The sequence below is a fragment of the Pholcus phalangioides genome, unplaced genomic scaffold (genome assembly GCF_987345545.1).
Source record: "Pholcus phalangioides strain wild (caught in Gottingen) unplaced genomic scaffold, Ppha-v1.0 ptg000022l_1, whole genome shotgun sequence".
NCBI lineage: Eukaryota > Metazoa > Arthropoda > Arachnida > Araneae > Pholcidae > Pholcus > Pholcus phalangioides.
The window spans coordinates 12,216,726-12,235,945 of record NW_028301615.1 but is presented as its reverse complement, the minus strand read 5'-3'; the positions used below and the strand labels follow the sequence as shown (position 1 = coordinate 12,235,945).

The following is a 19,220-nucleotide window of genomic DNA, read 5'->3' as shown; positions in this document are numbered from 1 at the left end:
AGTCGGTGATTAGAAAAATGTGGAAACATAGAAAAAAATGTAACAGTACAATTAACTGATAAGCAATGATAAAAGAGGTGGTAAAGCAAAAATGAAAGTCACTAATTTATTATTAAAAGTGCATACATTTTTTACATCTTTACACATAAGGCAAACTGAGGTAACTGGCAACTCTTTTTTATTAGTTCAAGTCCAACCTAGCACCTACGCTGGAAAAGTCAAACTTCTTGAAAATACGGCAGCAGGTTCTTTGAATCATTTTCTTTTCAGAACTAGTGCTTTAACCAAATTTTCTTCAGTGTGTTTGCACTATGGTTAAAAATTCATTTAAATCATAAAAAGCCCAAACATTTTATTAACCTGGTATACAAAACTAATTTACAACTTCAGTGTGCAGAAAACTCACAATGTTAATTAATAACTTTGGAATGTAAAAAGCTCATAATGTTAATTAAAACTTTGGAATGTAGAAAACTCACAATTTAAAAATACCCTTCCCCATAAATATTATCCGACATTATATGAGGCAAATGAGAAGAGAAATGCAAAATTTGTAGAAATGCTGGGGTATGGGGTTAGTGTGTAAATACATTCCGTTACACTTACCTCAGCAAAGTGAATACATGGGGAAAAAGTAAATTTCCTAATTCCTACTTCACCTAAAGAGATATAATCATATTAAAATGACAGATAAAGTAATTAGAAAAAAAAAAAAGAAAAGAAATTGGCACCAAAATATCGATATTAGGCCAACTCATACTTTTAGAAATAGTCAAAATCTAAAGGTCACAACAGGTAATGCCTTTTGACCACCAACCTAACTTCTCCATAAGAAAGCTCCTTGTAACCTTATATGAGCATCTATCATACCAATTATATTTTTACTGAAAAACAGAGTAGGTATGAAAGAAAACTTCTGCAAGAGACCATTCCCAGAAGCGAATTGAATTTCACAAATCATTTGTGGTTTCATTTACTCCCAATTTCCACTTGCCTCAGTTTACCTTACTCAAGAAAATTTAATCATGAAAATAAGTAACAATCATAGTTCTTCAGGAGTGTCTCTCCATATTTTTATTTTGACTTCAAGAAAACAAAAAGCTGATGATATAATACACAGCAGCCTATAGTAAAAAATTCAACGGTTTTTAACACATAATACACAGATTATAAACAGGAAATTACACAATAATTTATTTTTTTTAAATCTAGATTCAAGAATATCTAAAAAAATATTGATGTATTATATTTTTAATTTATTTCATTTTCCTACTTTCTCTTTAATTTTTACCAATTTATCATTTATCTTTGACTGAATCACTTATGTTTTATCATGTTTTATTCACTTCCTCATCTGATTTGAAATAGGAATTTTATTCCCTGGTATTTATGGTGAGAAGTAGAGTAAATAGAAATTATGGAATTAACCAATGGATAAAAATTGTTTTTTCGGGTTCGAAGACCGTCGTCCGTTTGAGTTTGTTCTCAACGTTTCCCCATAGTCTTCTTCATGTGAAGGAAAAGATCTAGGTAAAGAGATTGAGCACTTAAAATCAGTTTTCCGCTCTAATGGGTACACGGAAGACGACATCAAGAAAGCCTTACGCTCCATCAAGGAATCACCAACGGAAAATGAGCAGTCACAATCAATTGGAAAAGCTCTGCTGCCTTTTATCCCCGGAGTGACGGCAAGAATCAGCAAGGTCATGAAAAAACATTGTATAAAGACCATTTTCAAACCAACCAGAAAAATATGTGAAATGCTGCGATCAGCAAAAGACCACCGTGACCCTCTATCAACACCGGGGATCTACCGAATACCGTGCACCTGTGGTCAGGTATATATTGGAAGCACAAAAAGATCTGTGGCCACGAGAATAAAAGAGCACGAACGATGCTGCAGAATGGGCCAAACAGAAAAGTCGGCGGTGGCAGAGCATGCGCTTTACGACAACCACAGTGTACAGTTCAGCAAAACACAGGTAATAGCTAATGTTGACCACTTCTTCCCACGAATCTACAGAGAGGCTATTGAAATATACAAGCACAAAAACAGCTATAATAGAAGAGAAGAAACTTTGAAATTGAGCAGATCCTGGACACCAGCTCTCAGAAGAACAAGAACCTTCCCCTTCAAGGTCCAGCAACAGAATGATGACAACAGCCAATCAGATAACTCCACATCTCTCGGCCAATCAGATAACTCCACATCTCTCGGCCAATCAGGTTCTACCAGCATAACAACTGTTTACAATACGCTGCCAGCCATAGAATCAACTGACCAATCGCAAAACAATAGTGTAGTTCAAGCCACTTATGTCCATAAATACAACCTGAGACTCCGGAAAACTTGACTTTGATCCAGTTTATCAATTCTCCTGATGATGCCAACCACTAGTGTTGGGGAAACGTTGAGAACAAACTCAAACGGACGACGGTCTTCGAACCCGAAAAAACAATTTTTATCAAATGATGGCCGCGAAAACCTTATAGACTATTAACCAATGGATATTAATCTGAAATTATGTAACCTCAATTAGGTAACTTTATTTACTGTGCTTTTGTATGTTTGTTGCACAAAATACAAACAACATGTTACATAATATATACATTTCCCTTGCTAATCCCCCCCCCCCCCCATTAACCACTGATGCATTCATTCTGAAAAAAACAAATTTTAGTTATTCAAACGAGTTTGGTCATGAAAATTGATTACTCAAGTTTTTCTCAGTAAATGTTTATTTGCTACATAATTATGCACCAATGTTTCCGGAATTCATTTCTATCTGCTGAAGAGGCAGAGATATGTTGCGTTATTTTTTTATTTTTTCATTTCACTCCATGATCATCAAACTGTTGTCATTCCATTTGTGCACAGCACCTAAAACTAACACAGCGATGTCACCAAAACATAATAATTTTTCATCTTTATTACCTTACGTCAATAAATATCCCATTTAAGAATATGAATTTTTTTTCTTTTGACTTTTTGAAGCAGGTTTTACATTTCACTAATTGGAAGTTTTAGCACAGGGGGAATGTATATAAGAAATTAATCAGCTGACCAAGCAATTCCAGACAGCCTGTATATGAATAAAAAATAGTAGAGAAAAAAATTTTGTATTTATCTACAATAAGAACTATGATAATTTTTGTTGCACCACGGTCATTTTCTGCACACTAGGGCTAATTAGACCGGGACTTACAGTTTATTGCCGATTCTGAATGGCAGTGTTCTACATTTTGCATTTTTATATTCACAGAGAGGTTGGTGCACTAACCCCTCGATATGGGACTCACTGTGGTAGCAATCTTTTTCTATGGTCATGTTGTCACTGTTTCTGTTGTACCCCTGAGTCAGGAAAGTTTTTGACAAAGATGAATCAGGCATCAAACTCACGACACCTCTAAACATCATTTGGTACTGTAGGCAAGTATCTTATTCACCTAGGCTACTGTGCCCAGTAAAAACTAAACCAGAATTGAAATAGTAACTCACAGTTGGATCGCAAGTTGTATCATTCTGCAAGTTAGATTTTGAATCTGCATTTTCAACCACAAAACGAGTTCTTGTGCTAGATGCAATGTATCTGAACCAATCCGTTAAGATTTTTTTAGATTGGAAACATACACATGAGAAAATTATAACATCACTTTAAAAAAAAACCTGTGTACCAGCGATAAACTGCTGTGTTTCAGGCTATGTGCCAGAATAAAATTTGTTCATGAGAGCTCTTGCTACTTCACTTTTTGAACCACCTACATAATGTGTATTAGGTTTGTAGAGAAATTAATAAAACTAAGAGTGTTTACACACATTAGGAACATAAGCAGCAGATACATGCTCCTCAAATGGGGGAGGGGTAGAATTACTGAAAATGTGTGCAGTGATTGGGGGATGTCCTCCATTCTTCTGCCCATCCTAGTTGTTCACTTATATGGTCACTCACCCCTTCGACTGGTCTCTGACCCGCTCACTTGATCACTCATATGGTCATACACCCACTCACACACTTTGTCACTCATACAATTATTTAAGTGATCACTTTATTTAGTGATCACTCATCTACTGTAACATAATATCCCCCAGACCACTGTTTTCATATTTGACCACATTCATCCTTAATCTTATGAGAGTGCCACTCGAGCGCTGAGGTGAAGTGTCTGGGACGAAATGTACTGGGAGCAAATCAATCTTCACCAATGTAAAGAAATTTAGTATTTCAAATCATTCAAACCAAAAAAACCATCGAAATTACTTTTCAGGGTGGAAAAGTGATTTTTGCCTTTTTTTCTCTAATAATCACAAATGATTCATTCTTGCTGACAGCAGATCGATCATTTATATAAATAAAAATATATTCTGATTCACAGAGGCATCCACAATCAATATTTCAAAAAGTTTAGATTCAAGGATACAAAGATACAGCAATCCAAAATCCAAAATTAAGCAGTTGTACAAGATAAGGTATAAACGGAAACAGTAGTGTTAGTGGCATAGCAGCTACAGCCCTGTAATGGGAAGAAAAGAAAAATCAAGAATAAAATGAAATGAAACAAGACACAAACACATACGACAAGGCTTCTCAAACTGTGTGACATGGCGCCCTGATGCACTGCTAACCTTTGTCGGGGGTGCTGTGGGGTGGTGGCTCAACAAAGGTTTTTCAAAGAGATTCTTTGTTAAACTGCTCAGGGAAAGAGCGGATAAGCATTTATTAGGGGCACTGTGGGCGGAAAAAGTTTGAGAAGCCCTGACATGCAGTATTATAAATACAATTCATTAAATCCATAAATAATTAAAGATAAATTCAGAAAATCATCTCAACCAACTAACCAATCCATTCTATTAGAGCTTTCTAATTTGCACATGATATTATGTGGCATAATACAATATAACTTTGGATTACAGGTAATTTGATTTAAGAGTGTTTCCCAAGACAAGCAAAAATTTGCAACAAATCTTGATTTTATAAACAAGTGATGATTTGTATCACGAGTAAAAATTTGTAACAGAATTTTTGACTTGATAAATTAGGGATGTCTCACAATACAAGTAGTAATACGCATATCAGAACCTCCCGGATGAGGACTAGGCTCAGTTGTGATCATGTGATGCTCGAAATGTAACACATACAGTATAGACAAAGCCTCTTAGATGAGTTTGCATAAAGGAGGATTTGATATACAGTAGAAGCTCATTACAATGGACTAATAGGGGTAAAAGTTATCAGTTTTAACAAATGTCTGGTTCATAATTAATAATTCTTATAGGGATGTAATGCAATAATTAAAGTACAGTAGTTAGCTATAAAAATTATAATCAAATAAAAAACAGCCTTCAACATAGGTTGAACTGAAAAAGATGTATGCAAACAATGCATTAATTTAAACTTTTTTTTGGCTGGTGAGCTGTATGAGTAATGCTGCACATCTATGTTTACACAAAAACAACACAATGATCAATGCTTAATCACACTTGGAAATGTAAAACTTGTTAGATAAAAATAAGCACCCTTTATTATTATTATTACAATTTTCTTAACTGTCCGTCATAACAAACGTTTGCTATAATAGGGCCCATTATAATGAGGTTCTACTGTACATACTACTTGTATTGCAAGACATCATTCATTTATTGTGTCAAAATTTGTTACAAATTTTTGTTTGTCTTGCAAAACAAGACTAATTACAGGTTATTAGAAATATATATTGTTTTATTTTTAATTTAAAAGGCATGTTTTACTAATGTGTTAATTTATATGACAGACTGTTATTAAAATTGTAATAAAGTTATCCACTCAATTCAAAAACTTCATTTGGAAGATGATATAAGAAATATACACTGCCTGATAGAAAAAATGCAACACCATGAAGGTATGGTTGTATAATTATGCAAATTATACCAGGAATGAACAGCTGAACAATTTATGCAAATGATCTGAAATTCACGTTCGTCATGTGATTAGCTAGCGATATTCTGGAAGGAAATACCAAATAAGTCAATAACTGTTACTCCCTGTCATCGAGGATAACCCATTTTTCAAAAGACATGGGTAGTTAAAGAGATGCCTGACAGACAACAACAAAGCCAGTTTCGACAACCGGATGTGTTCAGAAAAGGTTTTGTTTTAGGCTTTCGTTTTAGGATTCATGTTACCTATGAAGAGATGGTTGGTCCTTCTATCACATCACAGCTGAAACAAGCCTACATGCATCCACTGTTCAAAGGATGTGAAGAAAGAAATGTGGATGTAGTGACAGATACGTCACTGATCCTGACAACAAGCTGGTCGGCAGTACATCTCTCCAAACTGTATACAGACACTCCAATCCTGTCATGCAGGTGCTCTGAGACAAGGACGGTGTTGTACCTAAAGATACTATACAATACAACGGCGAAGAAGGTATGCTCTCTAAATGGCAACTTAATTCCAGGAAACCATTCAAGTACACTCACAGGATACTCAAATCACACTGGATAAATGACTCTCTCCAAGATCTCAAGACTGGCAGCAAGAGAATCGATGACATCATCGGTACCGTCGAATGCATCTCTAGATTGACGTCAGAATGCTTGGATCGACACAGCCGAAGGCATACGGTGGCAGAAACACAATCCATGAGTGTAAGCATGTTGCAGGATGTAAAGGATGTTTCAATATCTAGAACAATTTCTCAATGATTGGTCGAAAGCGACATGCAGTCAGGCTGCACTTTACGATGCATCGGCACCAATGCCACAGATTGCAATAATGTCAGAACAGAGCCACTTGGACAGCTAAATGGCACAATATTGTGTTCAGCGATGAGTCTTGTTTCCGTTTTACCAGTGACAGTTGTAGAATAAGAGGGTGGAGGGAATGTGGAGACAGGTCGAATCCTGTTGCAACTGTTGAACACCCTACTGTTCAACAATGCAGCATCATGGTTTGGAGTACCACCACCATGGACGGCCGGTTCATATCAGAAGCTTAACGACGATATGACGGTACATAAGTGAAGTTCTATAGTCATTTGCATTTCCCTACCTTCAGTGATTGCAAAATTCTGTTTCTCAGCAAAAGACAATGCCTGATCTCACACAGCAATCATCAGCAGGCATGCACATACCCAGATGCTTAGTTGACCAGTGATGTCTCCAGTTCTCTCACTCATTGAGCATGTGTCAGATGTGATTGGCGGCCGTTTGCTTGATCTGCCTCAGACTCAACTGGAGGACGAACTAATACTACTAAACCACACATGCACCTCGTCCATATTCCTCTACGGAACTTCTGATGAATTGGTACATGTTGGAACGTGTGTGTATGTGTAGTTAACCTGATGTAAAGTTAGTTGATGTGTAATGCTTGTTATGTGTAGTGCTGTCATCTGCCATCAATTTTTCTAACTATGAGTGAAGTGTAATCTTTGATGAGTTTACCATTGTAGGCTTGTTGCCATCTGTGGAGAGACTTTTGAACTGAGAGATCGATTCACATTTATGCCTCGAAGTTGGGAACCACAGAAAACCAACTTCAGCCGACAACCACTGTGACAAGGTTGGGGTTTGAACCCGGGTCCCCGCACTACAAGTCTCACTATGACCGCACGACTACCACAGCAGCTGGAGGATGAACGGTGGAGTATGGTTGAAAGCATATGATTGACCATCCCTCAGCAAACCATCCATACTCTCATTTCCTCTGTACCTTGAAGGGTTGCTGCTTGTACCACCACAAGAGGTGGTCCTACTTCCTACTAACTAACCTGTATATTTGATCCCTGTATTACATTATTTGTTTGAAATGAAAATTACATATTTCTATATGCCTTCTGTATATGTCTGCCAATTTTCATCACATTCTGCTGTCACTCTTTCATGGTGTTGCATTTTCTTTGTCAAGCAGTGTATAATTAAGAATAAATAAGAATGTACATTTTATGCAAAGTCAATTACATAAAGATACAGTAAAAGCCCCTCTTAATGGTCGGGAGTTGCATTTTGAACCCCTGATTAACGGTCACCACTCTTTTACAGACAAATTTTTTTTTGCCCTACCAGTGTAAGGCAAAAAAGAAATTCAAACAAAAATTAACCTCCGCAATAGAGAGGTTTTACTGTACTTAGATTAAATTTTAATAAATGTTTATGGACATACTTGCTTGCTTCTTCGATCAAAGCAATGGCTAAGAGAATCCTTTTCCGCAGGAATATTGTTAGAAGAATCAATATCAGAAGCACAGTTCCAGATAAGATAGCTGAAACAATGCAATTTAAAGAATAAAATTTGCTGGTCAAAACTGTTCTAAACTGACTTGTAACAACAATTTTCACACAAAATTAGTAATTCAATAATCTAGTTCACGGACCGGTCCATGGGAATTTGCCATCAGTCCACAAAACATTTTTTCCATTTCATGTAGCCGTTACACATGATTGAGGAGTTACATTGTTGTGTGGTGAGCAGGACATTTTCAAAATGGTTTTTTTTTTGTGAAAAGACTTTTTTAACCATGTGAGTTGCAAAAACCAAACAGAGAAATCAAATGGAAGTTAATGCTGCAGATGAATTCAGAAACAATGCTGCAATCATGTTTAAATGCATGCATATAATACATACAAAATGTTCTAACAAAGAAGCAATGGATGTCTAACAATTTGAAAATTAACTCTAGTTTCCAAAAATAAAGTACTGTTTGTTTAGGTCTTTATTTCTGTTTTAGCTCTCAGTAGTCATGCCAATTATTTCTATTTTGACTGGTCAGATAAATTGGGACATGAGTGGCAAGATGCTGATCTACTACCATGAAGGCAACTGTCAGGTCCTCAGGTTTTATCCCAGGGAATGAAAAGTTTTCTCCCTATCCGACCTGAGGCAACCACTGATAGATTACACCTCAATATGCCCTTGCAGACAGTCCCTTCTCTCCATGATGTGGATGGAAGTACATGACGTGATTTTCTCTAGAGAGAAAGATTTCCCATCCAACTTTGATAGGAAGCAAATTATCGTATAACAATATTTCCAGAATTGGTGAGCAGTGGAAAAGGTCACATAAATTGTTCATTCATGTTAACTACTATACCGCACAACAACTCCAGTCATATATTGCCATCCGACTAGTGGATTTCAGTGGGAAATAAAGGTGCCATCTATCAGTGGTCGCACCAGGCTCAATAGGTAAAGAATTTTCTCTGATGTTCTTTTGGCTGGATTCGAACCCATAGACCTTAACAGGAACCTCTATAATGGAAGACAAGCATCTCACCACTGTGCCACTTGGACGCTATTTATGATTTGTTAACTGGTCCGCAGGTGTAGAAAAAGGTTTACTGACCTAAAATGTTGATTGAATGTTGGGAAAGAAAAAAAATACAAACAGGGTTTGATACATCTAAAAAATCTAAAATAATGGCTATTTTATATCAACTTTTCAAGGACTTGTTGGGCCATTTCCATGTTGGTAGAATTGATTGAACACACTGATATAATTTCCAAAAAAATTGTTGTCCTCAGATGCTAATTCAGCAATCACACATAGGAAAGTTTAGACACTGATTCTAATGCTTTAGTCATAATAGTAATCCGTAATCTGGTGCCTGGAATTTGTCAAGCCATCTCTGAATTAAATTATATAAAAAATAATGTATTAGTTTTACAAACAATTAATTGATTGAATTAATTGTTATTCAAAACCAAATCTGAACAATGCTTTTTTTTAAACTAAATTTTATATATATATTTGACAGTTAACCATACAGTTTGTAACTGGGCATATTCAATAGAAATTACCAATCTTGATTCTAATCATTATTTACAAAGGTGGCTGCTAGCAAAAAACATGCAATGAAAACTCTCAAACATGATAGTGAATTTATATTTATTATTTATATTATTCATTCTATAAAGTTAATGATTCCTAAAAATCCTTGAATGATTTAAGGTTTCTTTGGGTAAGGCAAGGAAAATATACAGCAATCGCCAATGAATAAAAATATCACAAAATAGTGAACTGCCCAATGGTCATAGACTGAGGTTTCACACACACGGTTAATAAACAAAGAAAAAAAGTGATTCAAACGTTTACATGAAATCAGACATTTCGTCTAGTACTACAGTAGCACAAAGATTATATAACACTATATTTCTAGGGAAAAAAATGAGTATTAGGATTTATTGACTCTTTGTCATTTAACAGACAGGATTTGCAACTCTTATCTAACATTCAGTTGTTTCACATTAATAAAAAAAAATTCACGTGCAAGAGACACACCCCAGTAATCTAAATTTTTTGATGATCCAAAGAGGTCCGGGTTTCAAGTAGTTCATATTAGCACAGTTACACTATAAAAACACAAATGGACCTATACTATATAAATTTTATACAGTGTCAACTGGTTAAAGAAAATCTCTTCTTTAAAAGTGCAGTCTAACTTTTTTTTATTGTAAAAAAAACGAACCGCTAACTTTCATGTTGTGGAAAATGTGTTGAACCCCCCTGAGATAACGTTCTTCACCTGTGAGGTATTGTGTTCGAGTTATAATTGATAACACAAAATTCCAACTCAGAAGAAAGACAAGGAGAAAAACTTCTCAGTTTTTTTCTTCCAAACTTTGGAAAATAAAGTAACAGAATTATTCCCAAAAACTGAAACATACACTACATTTTCATTTCTGATTCAAAACCTATTACATATATTTTATATAATGGAACAACATTTTAATAGCAACTCTAATATCAACGTAAATTCGTAATTCCATAACAAAAATAATAATTTTAATTTACTAAATAAGTTAAAAAATAAACAATTACCTGTTATTTATTTAATATAAAACTGTCACAAATTAAGGGATGCCAAGTTATAAAACATTGTGATTGATTAACGTTATGTCAATTAAAATATCTTGAATATGAAGAAACTAAAATCTATACTTACCAAGAGCAAGCCAAGTATTTGTGGAATTAAAATAGGATGACAAGTTCAAAGAGAATGTAAATTGTTTATTTTCTTTTGGCATATTTTTCATATTCTGGTATGTAGAAACACAATAATAGAAAGCTGAGAAAAAAATTTAATGTTAAGCACGTTCAAGAAAAAAATTAAACCAATTCAAATGAAATTTGTCATTTATATTGCAATATAATATAATATAACCAGGAGTAATAGAAACTTTTAAATATTCACCGTATCCAGTTAATAACACTGATGCAATGAGGCTCACCCAAACCATGATTCCAGCAATATAGCGCATCAGAATTATCCATATAAAAGCCCCCATCATAGAGAAGCATAACATCCTATAGAAAGAGTTATATATATCTGATGAAAATTAAATTCACCAAATGAAAAATTTTTGATTTGAAGGGGGTTTTTTTTTGCGAATAAATGCAAAATCAACATTTTTTTTGTGAAATTCTGATTTTTTCATTTGCTAAATTTATGTATCCCTACTGATCATATTTCATCAAAACAGATTCAGCTGATTTTTTCCCATCATCATACACTATCATTAAACTACCTGTAATTTTGCCAAAATCCAAACAAAATAGTGACAAAGATTGCTTTGGGACCAACAGCTGGAGGTGAGGCCAAACCAACTGTAATAAATGCTGTAGACTCACCTCGTTTTGCTTTGTGACATAACATGTTTAGTAAAAATATCAGATAAAATTGTATTTTTTTTCTCATTTGAAACTGGTTGATATTTTTTTCATTGTGTCTAAACAATATGAATATTCCATTTATTTTTAAAAAGTATGGTATGAACATGACCTTCAAAATAGGGATGACTGTTAACAATGCTTGTAGCACACGCTATTATTAAGCATATTATATTCCCCCATTAAATAAGAATAATTATTTGAAAACTAAGGAAAAACTCTCACAATATTCTTGCAGGTAGGCATATAAGAAATTAGTAGAAAATAAGGTAGGGAAAGAAAATTGATTGACATGAGCCACTGCTGCAGTCTATACAATTTACAGTAGAACATTTATCAACCAAGGCCACTATTAATAGAGTCACTATTAATGGGCAGACCAAGGGTAAAACATGTGACATGATCAACATACTTTTTAAAAATTTAATTAATTAACAGAGAGAACTAATAAGAATATAACAAGTGTGTATGAATTTGTATATTTCATATAGTGTATGGCAAGCAATTCCATTCTGTTTGACCACTTTATTTTTTATATTTTTACCCTTGAGCCAGTTTTATCACCCATTGGAAACTGAAACGAAATTTGTTCCTTCAAAAAAGTGTACAAACACATTAATGCTATCCCAATCTCATCATATGCTATCAGCTCCTTATCTTCAGCTCAAATTACATAAGTCACAGTGCTGTTTTTCTGATTGCCTCTTTCTTACTGATAAGGTGAAAAGATGACCAGTCAAGTCATCTATCTTACCCCAATATGCTTAGCATCCAAAATTTGTAATAAATCAAGATTTGTGATAGCAAACATAAATCTGAAATGATCTGAATGTAGTTCATAAAAAGTATAAAGAATCCTAAGAAAGGATCCTTAAAATGCATAGAACGGATAAGGTTCAAATCAGCCAATTAAAACAATCGAGTGGATAGAGATCTATGGCTTTTTTTCAACCAAAGATATCAAGAAAACAGATATTTTCTGGATATTATGTCAAGATGAACTCAGAAAGATCATCTGGTCTTCACTGAGACTCAAACTCAGGCCCTCTTGCAAACCAGGCAAGCCAGGCAAGCATGCTACCATCTACACAACTGGAGACACGACCCTGCCTCCCTTATTTCACACACTGTGACATGAAATAAGGAAGGCTAAGAGAGGTTACTAATGTCTTTACTTCAGCACCTCATGCCACAGTGCGTGAAATAAGGAAGACGGTATGTCTCCAGTGGTGTAGATGGTATCATGTGTGCCTGGTTTGCAAGAGGGCCTCTGGGTTCGAATCCCAGCGGAGACCAGATTACTTTTCTTTCTGAGTTCTTCTTGACATAATATCCAGAAAGTATATGTTTCCCTAGAGTCGAAGTTTAAGAATTACCCAAACCTATAACTCAAATTTCTCAGCATGCTGGCTAATGCAGTAACAGTGAAACCTTGATATAACAATACTCTGCGGACCAAGAAAAATATGGTTGTTCAGAGATTATCATTATATCAAGAAGTAACATTATCATCAGCCGCCACCAAATTTATGCTGTTGTTGGCCTTTCTTCTGAATTGGCAGTGTTAGTACCACCATAAAATGTGTTTAGTATTTATTCTCAACAAAAAATTTTAATTGATTGTGGTTGATTAATAAAATTTAGTTAGTTTCTCCATACTGTAAAGTGGTTTATTGTACAGCACTACTTTTGTGCACTTACACAGAAAGTAGCTTCACAGCAACTTTAAAACTTTCGGAGGGTAGATAGCGCAAAATACTGATGTTATTAAACGCCCTTGAAAGAACAAAAACTAGTCTGCAATTTAGAAATATATTAAAGGTGATTTTGAGTGAAATATAAAGAAATATTGTTGTACCAGTTTCAAAATCTCAAAAAATATTGTCATAGAGGGATTTATCATAATAAAAGATATTGTTGAATCAAGAGGGATTTATCATAATAAAAGATATTGTTGAATCAAGAGGAATTTATAATATTAGACAATAGAAAAATATTGTTGTAGAGGAATTTATCATTTTATCAAGTATTGTTGTAATGACGTTTCATTGTATTTGTTTTTTTTTTTTTACTTCCATCATTAGTCACCTAATGATTAACTTATTCATCTTTCACTACCACTCGACTTGTGTCATGATTTGTTTCGAATCCCTAAAGGTGATGGTCCCACTGTAACAGTTAACTACATACATATACCAGTAGTTAGAAATAAATCACTACAAAAGAGGAAAAAAAAATTGGATGCCAAACATTGCTAAAATATATTTCTGATCAATAATAAATTTAGTAAATTGAAATAACTATTGATAAACATTCTAGTTTTTGTGTCGTAAGTTCTAAAGTTAAAAAAGCGAAACAAATTATATTTATGTCTAAACTTACAATGAAGGATTTTTAATTAAATTTAATTAAATGAAAAAGGTGTACAATATCAGCACTACTAAGGTTAAGAAGTAACAGATTAATAGGGAGAAAAAATGAAACGTAAAGAAATAATCATTTGTTATACGCACGCTAGTATGTGTTTCCATGAAGTTTTCAAATCACTAAACATTTTTTCTCCTACATCTTGCACATTGTAGAATTTGGCTAGGAATCTGAAACAAAGTGAAGATGAAATGAAACGAATGTTTAGAATATATAAATTATTATGATTTATTTTACACGCCATGTACTCAACTATTAAAGCATTGCATTGGGGAGGGGGAAGGAAGCTATCTCTATCCATTTCACTAAATAGTGTATTACCGGCATAGGCGGAAGAGCAGAAGTGGACTTTTTCTGCCCTCCCTACAAAGAGCCAGTATTCGCACCATGCAGGTGGATTAGGTAGCCAAACAGGCTACTGTACCTAAGAAGAAAAAAAATGAAAACTTTAAATATCCCTATAACATGGTCAGCTTTAGTCATAAAAGAATAGATTGTTATAGAAGGGTATAGGTTTTCATAGCTGGTATCAAGGGTTAGACAACTCTGGGCTAAAAACCTTGGTCCAGGCAAATTATTACCAACCAAATGTTTCATCTACATCTGTGGTGGATATCCTCAAAAAAAAAAAAAAAAAAAAAAAAACAGAAGCAGAGTTGATGAGATCTTCTTTGTTGTCTAGAGATCATTACTACTACTACTTAACCTTAAATGTACCTAGCGTACACATTTCTCTGCAGAATTTCTAATAAATCAGTAGGCTACATGTTGGATTGTGTAGTGTGTGTGTATGTATATATATGCATAGCTCTAATGCAGTGGTTCTTAACTGGCGGTATGGCAACACATTATCCAAGGGGGTGCAGGAAGGTAAATTGTATTGTACTGGGGGTGCGGGATGGAAAAAGGGTGAAGAACCACTGTTTTCTCATGTATTTATGTCATTCGAGTTGCGCTTGTTTAATTTTCTTGCTGGTGTTGCGATCTGTCTTCCATATCACTGCAATTTTCTGTCTGGAGATGACTGCAATTTTTTTTCCTGCGCATTCAATGTTTTTTTTTTTTTATCAGATATCATTTATAGGAATTGGGAAATATAAAAGTTTAAATTTCATAGCATTTTCAGAATTAATTTTTTGAAAGTACTTTTTCCTTGTATTCTAAGGAATTCAAAGATGATTTGTGACAAAATTTCAAAAAAAAAATTTGTGTTCCGTGGTAACCTCATTCGGGAATTGGCTATTGGACAATGATAGGAGTGAACGGCTGTATAATGCACGAGAAGAAATTTTAAAAAAGTAAAACATGAAACAAATTTTGCTGCTGGAAGCAAAAATAGACTGCCTCTTAATTTTTACCATTTGTATATTTTTAATGAGAATAAATAACTTTTAATATAACAATCCAACATCAGAAGAAAATATATAGTATTTTATACAAATATCCAGGAAAACTTGATACTTATATCACCTGTTATGAAAATTCTGTTCTTAGCAGGACATGAAAGAAATTTGCAAAGAAGAACTTTTACAATAAATTTTTTATAGCAGAGTTGTAATAACTAGTGTTGCAAGCATTAACATTTTCAAAACTATAAATAGTTTGAGATATCAGCTCACGAAAGTACCTGAGCTTATATTTTTATTAATACTAGAATAATGAAATTCTACTTGCTGCAATGCTTTTGAAAGAGCTTCTTGTGTTACAGGATGGCCACTTGATGTTTTTGCAGTATCATTTGTAAGAGTATCGATGATTTTTCCACCTCGTTCGAAAAGATCTTGTGGAATACACCGTCCAAGCACTAAAATAGAAGAGAATTATTTTGTAAGGTGAGCACTTGTTATTCCGTTATACAAATTTATATAGATATATATACATATTTAATAAAATTCCACATGCACCCATCTTTCGGGAAAGCTTCGATATCTCCTTGAGATGGGAAGCGGGGTGTGTCCGGTCCTTCAATGTTCAATGTAAGGTGAGCAAGATACTTCAAAATAATCTGCTTGTACAAAAATTTAATTTAAAAAATATTTGGACGCTAAAATCATCTGTTAAAATTAAAACCCCATGCCATGAAAAATTTATTGCTGAAGAAGAAAAAGAAAATTAAACTCTAAATGAAAAGTGTTGATACAAACAAGATGCTCTTAAAATCATAACAAAAAATTCAGAACACTTCAAAAATCATAAAAATTCTACTATGCATGCGTGTAAATGTGATGTTCAAGCACACATGATATTAGTGCATAGAAAAGCATGCATTAACATTCCCATATACTTACATGTTTTTTCCATTGGATGACCACCTATTACATACTTTATCATGTCTGGCAGCACAAGAAATAAAGACAGTAAAATTTATAATAGAATACAATGACATTGAAGAGAGCATATGCATAATGGAAAGGACTGTGATTTACTGCAATAACAAAGCACCTTATATGAACTTTTTAAAAGTGATTTTTCTGGCTCCAGTTGCTTATTCAAAGCTATTGCCTATTTATTTTTTTTTATCTCCGATTGGATTTCTCCAAATTTTTTTTTTCCCCTTGAAGCATATTTATGAGCTCTTTCTGGATAGCGACAATTATCTTAGAATGACATCAGTCAAAGGATATTGCCTGCTTAAACACGCATAAGTCCTGTTTGTGGTGAGATTGCGAATGTATTTTTCTCTTCTTGAAATTGAATCCACTTGACAACTTTTCCCTCGTAGAGAAAAAAGAGGGTACAAAAGTTGCACCTTCTATATTGGTGGATTTATAGGATTGTTCAAACCTCCTTTTCCATAATCCTTCGCATAGTGAATGGAAAAGAACAGTAGCATTGTGTAAATGAATTTGTGATTTTCCCCAGTGTTTTTTCATTTCCACATGTAAACAAGGCTTCAGTCAAGTTTTTCTACAATGGTTTTAATAATGAAACTTATCTGTGGACAAATAATCAGTGACAGCTCATCACAAAAATTCTGGAGGGAGAAAAAATCATTTTGCACTGTATTATGATACGGGCAGGGCCCGATTTCCACATGGGCAAGTTAAGCATCTGCTGTGAACCTCATGATTTTGGGCCCCTAAAATTTAAACATTGTAACAGGCAAGCTGTTGACAAGGATGTACAGTAATACTTTTATTCACCAGATACGTGAGGTTTAAGTTGTATAGAGAGATGAAAACATTTTCAAGGAGTTCGATTTTAACCTTCATGACGAAGGATGGTCAGTTTCCCATGCTAATGTAGACTCTTCTGTATTTATGTAGAATAAAGGAATTTTCCATGTTCACCACTCTGTATACACCTCACTGACCATCACAACATATATTTTTTGACTAACAACATATCTTTGACCCCAGTTGAAGGGGGAGGACTCCACTAATTTTCACTTTGCCTAAGGCCCACTGAAGTCAAAATCATGTCCTGAATGAGAGTAACCTACTATTTCTGTTTATCAAGTTATTTTTTATATTATCTGTATAGAATACAAAAATAATAATGCTATATCAATGCGACATTAACGTTAATACCTAGGTAATTTGTGCAATGAGCCTAACTGATATCTTAACAGTGTTCAAAATCATGATCTGGGTTCAGCAGTTGCCCTTGGCAAACGTTTTTTGCAAATTGTGAAAATTTATACTCTTACTTCAAAAAAAAAAATTCAAATTCAAAAGATGTATTATATTCTAAAAAAAAATGAAGATATATAAGATAAATATTATTTTAATTATACTCTAATTTATAGGATAGAGTAGATTTAAAAAATAGAATATTCATACACATTTTTTCATCTCATCAGGCAATTTGCCTGTTGTGGCTTTTGTATTTGTATTAAAAGATAGAATGAATTTAAAATATAGAAGTTAGATGGCAGCATCAGTGGCAAGATGCATAATAAACTGTATAACAATCACCCTCTTATACAAATACAAATACAACGCCACAACAGGCAAAATGCTCAACGAGGTGGCTGAGAAAAAGATGCCCATAAAAATATGGATGTCATATATTTCAAAAATACAGCAACCCATTTAAAAATGCAATTAACAAAAATTATAAACAATATATACACATGATAAAATATTATACAATGCCCATAAAGAATACTTATGGTTGTGTTGCTTATTCTAAGTATGGATAGTTTCTCGATTTACCCCAACATGTTTGTTTATCGTATTTCTTTTTAAACATGTCAATTGTGTTACAATTTACAACCTCCGGGCGTAAGCTATTCCATTTATTAACAACCCTATTAGAGAAAAATTCCCTGCGACACCATAACCTTGCATTGTCCCTCACCAATCGATACTGGTGTCCCCTTGTAAAAGCAGTCGATTGGCGGTGTACTAAAAGTTCATGGTCCATCCTATCCATTCCATTGAAAATTTTGAACACTTCGATCATATCTCCTCGACACCTGCGTTCATCCAATGTAAACATATTCAAAAAATGAAGTCTCTCTTCATAACTCAAGCCCTGTGTGCCAATAAGGACACACGTAACTCTTCTCTGCACCCCTTCAACCAAGTCTATGTCCCTCTGTAGGTATGGTCTCCAAAACCTTACAGCATACTCCAGTCCAGGACGAATAAGTCTCGAAAAAGCGGAAGAATGACTTTAGGAGAACGTGAAGAGACTTTTTTGAAAATGAGACAAAGCATTCTATTCGCTTTTTTGACCACCGCTGAACAATGTTCAGAAAACCTAAGCCACTCGTCAATGAGAATTCCCAAATCGGTGACCCTAGTTGCATCTGGGATAGTGACACCATTCAACTCGTAAGAGAACCGTGGGTTGTTCGAACCAAAATGAGCGACCATGCACTTATCAACGCTAAACGTCATGCTCCATTCATTTGCCCATGCTGCAATCCTGTTTAGACTGTTCTGGAGTGACTCCCTATCGCTTTGATTCCCGATTACCCCCATTAACTTCACATCATCTGTGAATTTGCTAGTAATCCCATCGATACCCAGATCGAGTTCATCAATAAAAAGTGAAATAAGTATGGGGCCAAGGACACTTCCTTGAGGAACTCCACTTGTGACGTCTGCCCAACCAGAGAATTCCCCGTTCACCATAACTCGTTGCTACCTATCTCTTAACCACGATTCTATCCAATTCAGCAAGTTGCCCCCAAT

General features: G+C 34.5%; 1 protein-coding gene across 2 annotated transcripts in view; it reads right to left on the bottom strand.

The window, feature by feature from the left end:
- The window catches only part of Ctl2 (Choline transporter-like 2), a 63,047-nt gene that overhangs the window by 19,383 nt on the left and 24,444 nt on the right, over positions 1 to 19,220 (bottom strand). Inside the window, exons 8-15 of one of the 2 annotated variants that reach the window (XM_089249938.1) lie at positions 16,365 to 16,409; positions 15,751 to 15,880; positions 14,163 to 14,246; positions 11,174 to 11,286; positions 10,925 to 11,047; positions 8,145 to 8,244; positions 4,420 to 4,512; positions 3,500 to 3,590 (exon numbers count right to left, since the gene is read on the bottom strand). In XM_089249938.1, coding sequence (XP_089106064.1) covers positions 3,500 to 3,590; positions 4,420 to 4,512; positions 8,145 to 8,244; positions 10,925 to 11,047; positions 11,174 to 11,286; positions 14,163 to 14,246; positions 15,751 to 15,880; positions 16,365 to 16,409 — 779 coding nt within the window. The remainder of the gene's footprint in view (positions 1 to 3,499; positions 3,591 to 4,419; positions 4,513 to 8,144; positions 8,245 to 10,924; positions 11,048 to 11,173; positions 11,287 to 14,162; positions 14,247 to 15,750; positions 15,881 to 16,364; positions 16,410 to 19,220) is intronic. The other variant, XM_089249939.1, reaches the window with a different exon arrangement.